Source organism: Propithecus coquereli, unplaced genomic scaffold, assembly GCF_000956105.1.
Source record: "Propithecus coquereli isolate 6110/MARCELLA unplaced genomic scaffold, Pcoq_1.0 Scaffold81, whole genome shotgun sequence".
NCBI lineage: Eukaryota > Metazoa > Chordata > Mammalia > Primates > Indriidae > Propithecus > Propithecus coquereli.
In genome coordinates this window covers 6,616,884-6,619,586 of record NW_012154285.1, presented here as the reverse complement: position 1 = coordinate 6,619,586, position 2,703 = coordinate 6,616,884, and the positions used below count along the sequence as shown (strand labels likewise).

Sequence of the window (2,703 nt, the reverse complement as noted above, 5' to 3'; positions counted from 1 at the left end):
TTTTTTGAGATAGAGTCTCACTCTGTTGCCCAGGCTAGAGTGCCGTGGCATCAGCCCAGCTCACAGCAACCTCAGACTCCTGGGCTCAGGCGATCCTCCTGCCTCAGCCTCCCAAGTAGCTGGGACTACAGGCATGTGCCACCATGCCTGGCTAATTTTTCCTATATATTTTTAATTGTCTGGCTAATTTCTTTCTATCTTTTAGTAGAGACAGGGTTTCGCTGTTGCTCAGGCTGGTCTTGAACTCCTGAGCTCAAACGATCCGCCTGCCTCAGCCTCCCAGAGTGCTAGGATTACAGGTGCGAGCCACTGCGCCCAGCCTCTATAGACTCGTTTTTGAGTGCCTTATAACAAAGTTACCTCAGTCTGCCTTTCAACCCTCTCCCCTACTACTACTCCTCTTCCTCCTCTTAATCCTTTGTTTTAGCCAGATGTCTTTTTTTTTAAGATGTCCTAAACAGAAATTAGCTGTGTGTGGTGACGTATGCCTGTAGTGCCAGCTACTTGAGAGGCTGAGGCAGGAGAATTGCTTGTGCCCAGGAGTTTGAGGCTCAATCATAGCAGTGAGCTGTGATTGTGCCATTGGCACTCCAGATTCTTTTATTTTATTTTATTTTATTTTTTGAGACAGAGTCTCACTGTGTTGCCCGGGCTAGAGTGCCGTGGCGTCATCTTAGCTCACAGCAACCTCAAACTCCCGGGCTCAAGCAGTCCTCCTGCCTCAGCCCTCCGAGTAGCTAGGACTACAGGTGTGCGCCACCACACCTGTAGTAATGTGTATGTAAATGTGTTGTTGTTGTCCTAGGAAACTCGTCAACCTATCTAGATCATTAATTACCCTTTGTATGGTGTTTTCTAAATTAAGTATTTATGGCTCTCTTTCAGGCTGGCATGGCTCTATATAAGATTGTCCCCAAAAACCCTTACTACTTTTGGTCTGTGATGAGCTTAATTATGCAAGTGAGTATGGCATTCAGACTGGTATTGAACTTTGTTTTTATTTTTATGTCATTGTCCTTAGTGTATCTTCTGAACATTTGGGTAGTATGTTGCAGCACGTGTCAAACCAGGAATTTACGTATTGTCAGTTGACTTGTTAAGTTGGGGATTTTTGGTATTCTTTATGAGTTGGTCTATCAGTTTATTTGTATGCAGCATCAACTGTATTTCCCTTGACCCTTAGATACATTACTAGGTTATTTGTCGAATTGAGTTTTTTCTTAAAGACAATATTGTTGATTAGTGTACAGGTCATTGAACTGGGTGGCCTTGTTTTATCACTTCTCATTTCTGAGTCTGAGTTTGCTCTTTTGCAGAATGGAGATATTTATCTCCCAGAACTGCTGTAGGGACCATAGTAAGATTCTGTATAGAAGAGGATGGGGAGGAAGGAGTTAAGATATAGTGATTAAGAATAGATGTTCTGGGGTCAGACAGGTCTGCCTTCATATACTGGCCTTACCACATGTGTTAGAGACCTTTGGGGGAAGAGGAATCTCTTAATCTTAGTTCCTTTGTCTATAAAATAAGCATAACATATACCTTGAAAGGTTGTTTACAAGGGTTAAGTGAGCAGAATCTGGCAATATAAACATTTTTAATATCATGCATTATAATTATCAATTTAAGGCAACTGTAGCTACTAGTAAACTGTATAAGTGGAAGGAATTGGCATTTCCCTTCTAATACGTGAATATCTCAAAAAGATCTGAAAGCTTTCTTCAAATACCTGATGATACTCTTCATGTATAATAAACAACATAGGCATCCTCTCTCTTAACATATTTCCAGAAAAATGTATGAATAACCTATTTAAAAATTAGATCATATTGTGGAAGCTTAGTATTTTAAGAATGCATGGGATGATGAAACTTTAGTAGAGAAATCTCTTTTAAGGCAGATCACTCTCTAATGTACCCTCCTGACAATTGGAGGGTCTGATTTGACATAGTGGATTGATAATTATGTTCCAGAGTCACAGTAATGGTCTCTGTGTTAATATAAATAGTGCAAGCAGGGGAGAAATTAGAATGAAATATTTATGTTTCCCCCTCTAGTCCATATCTGCTCAGGATGAAAACCTCTCGAAAACAATGTTTCTGCCCCTTGCTGAGAGAATGGTAGAAAAAATGGTGAAAGAGGACAAGATAGAAGCTGAGGCCGAAGTGAGTAATTTAAGCCCTACTTTTGTGTTTTCATGAGTTTCATAGTGCTACAATATTATGTTACAATATTATGAACTGTTGTTTTATTCCAGCTTGATAGCTGGGTCCTCAGTGTTGGCTTTTGTGTAAATGTGAAGCTTTGAAAGCCCCCAGCTTATATATATATAATGAACACTGAGCTCTTTCTAGCAAATACTCTAGGCTGAGATGTATACAAATGGGGGAAACACTGTTGTCTGCTTCTTATTGTCAGTTTTATCTCATTTGATGGTAATGTTCTTTACTATTAAGTAACTTTTAAAAACATAAAAATGACCATCTCTTTATTATTGAGAAGTTTCAATGGTTGCACGTCTTGTTTTTTTCTGTAAGGTTGAACTTTATTATATGATCCTGGAACGTTTAGGAAAGTACCAGGAAGCCTTGGATGTCATCAGAGGGAAATTAGGAGGTAAGTTTTTAAAGCTTTCTTAAAATTTTTTAAAATCCCTATTTAAACATATAACATGTTTATTGTAGAAATTTTTCTTTTTTTCCT

General features: G+C 38.9%; 1 protein-coding gene across 1 annotated transcript in view; it reads left to right on the top strand.

Moving 5' to 3' along the window:
• NAA25 (N(alpha)-acetyltransferase 25, NatB auxiliary subunit) overlaps positions 1-2,703 on the top strand; it is a 74,243-nt gene that overhangs the window by 14,636 nt on the left and 56,904 nt on the right. Inside the window, exons 4-6 of the mRNA XM_012663418.1 lie at positions 866-960; positions 2,058-2,165; positions 2,538-2,616. Coding sequence (XP_012518872.1) covers positions 866-960; positions 2,058-2,165; positions 2,538-2,616 — 282 coding nt within the window. The remainder of the gene's footprint in view (positions 1-865; positions 961-2,057; positions 2,166-2,537; positions 2,617-2,703) is intronic.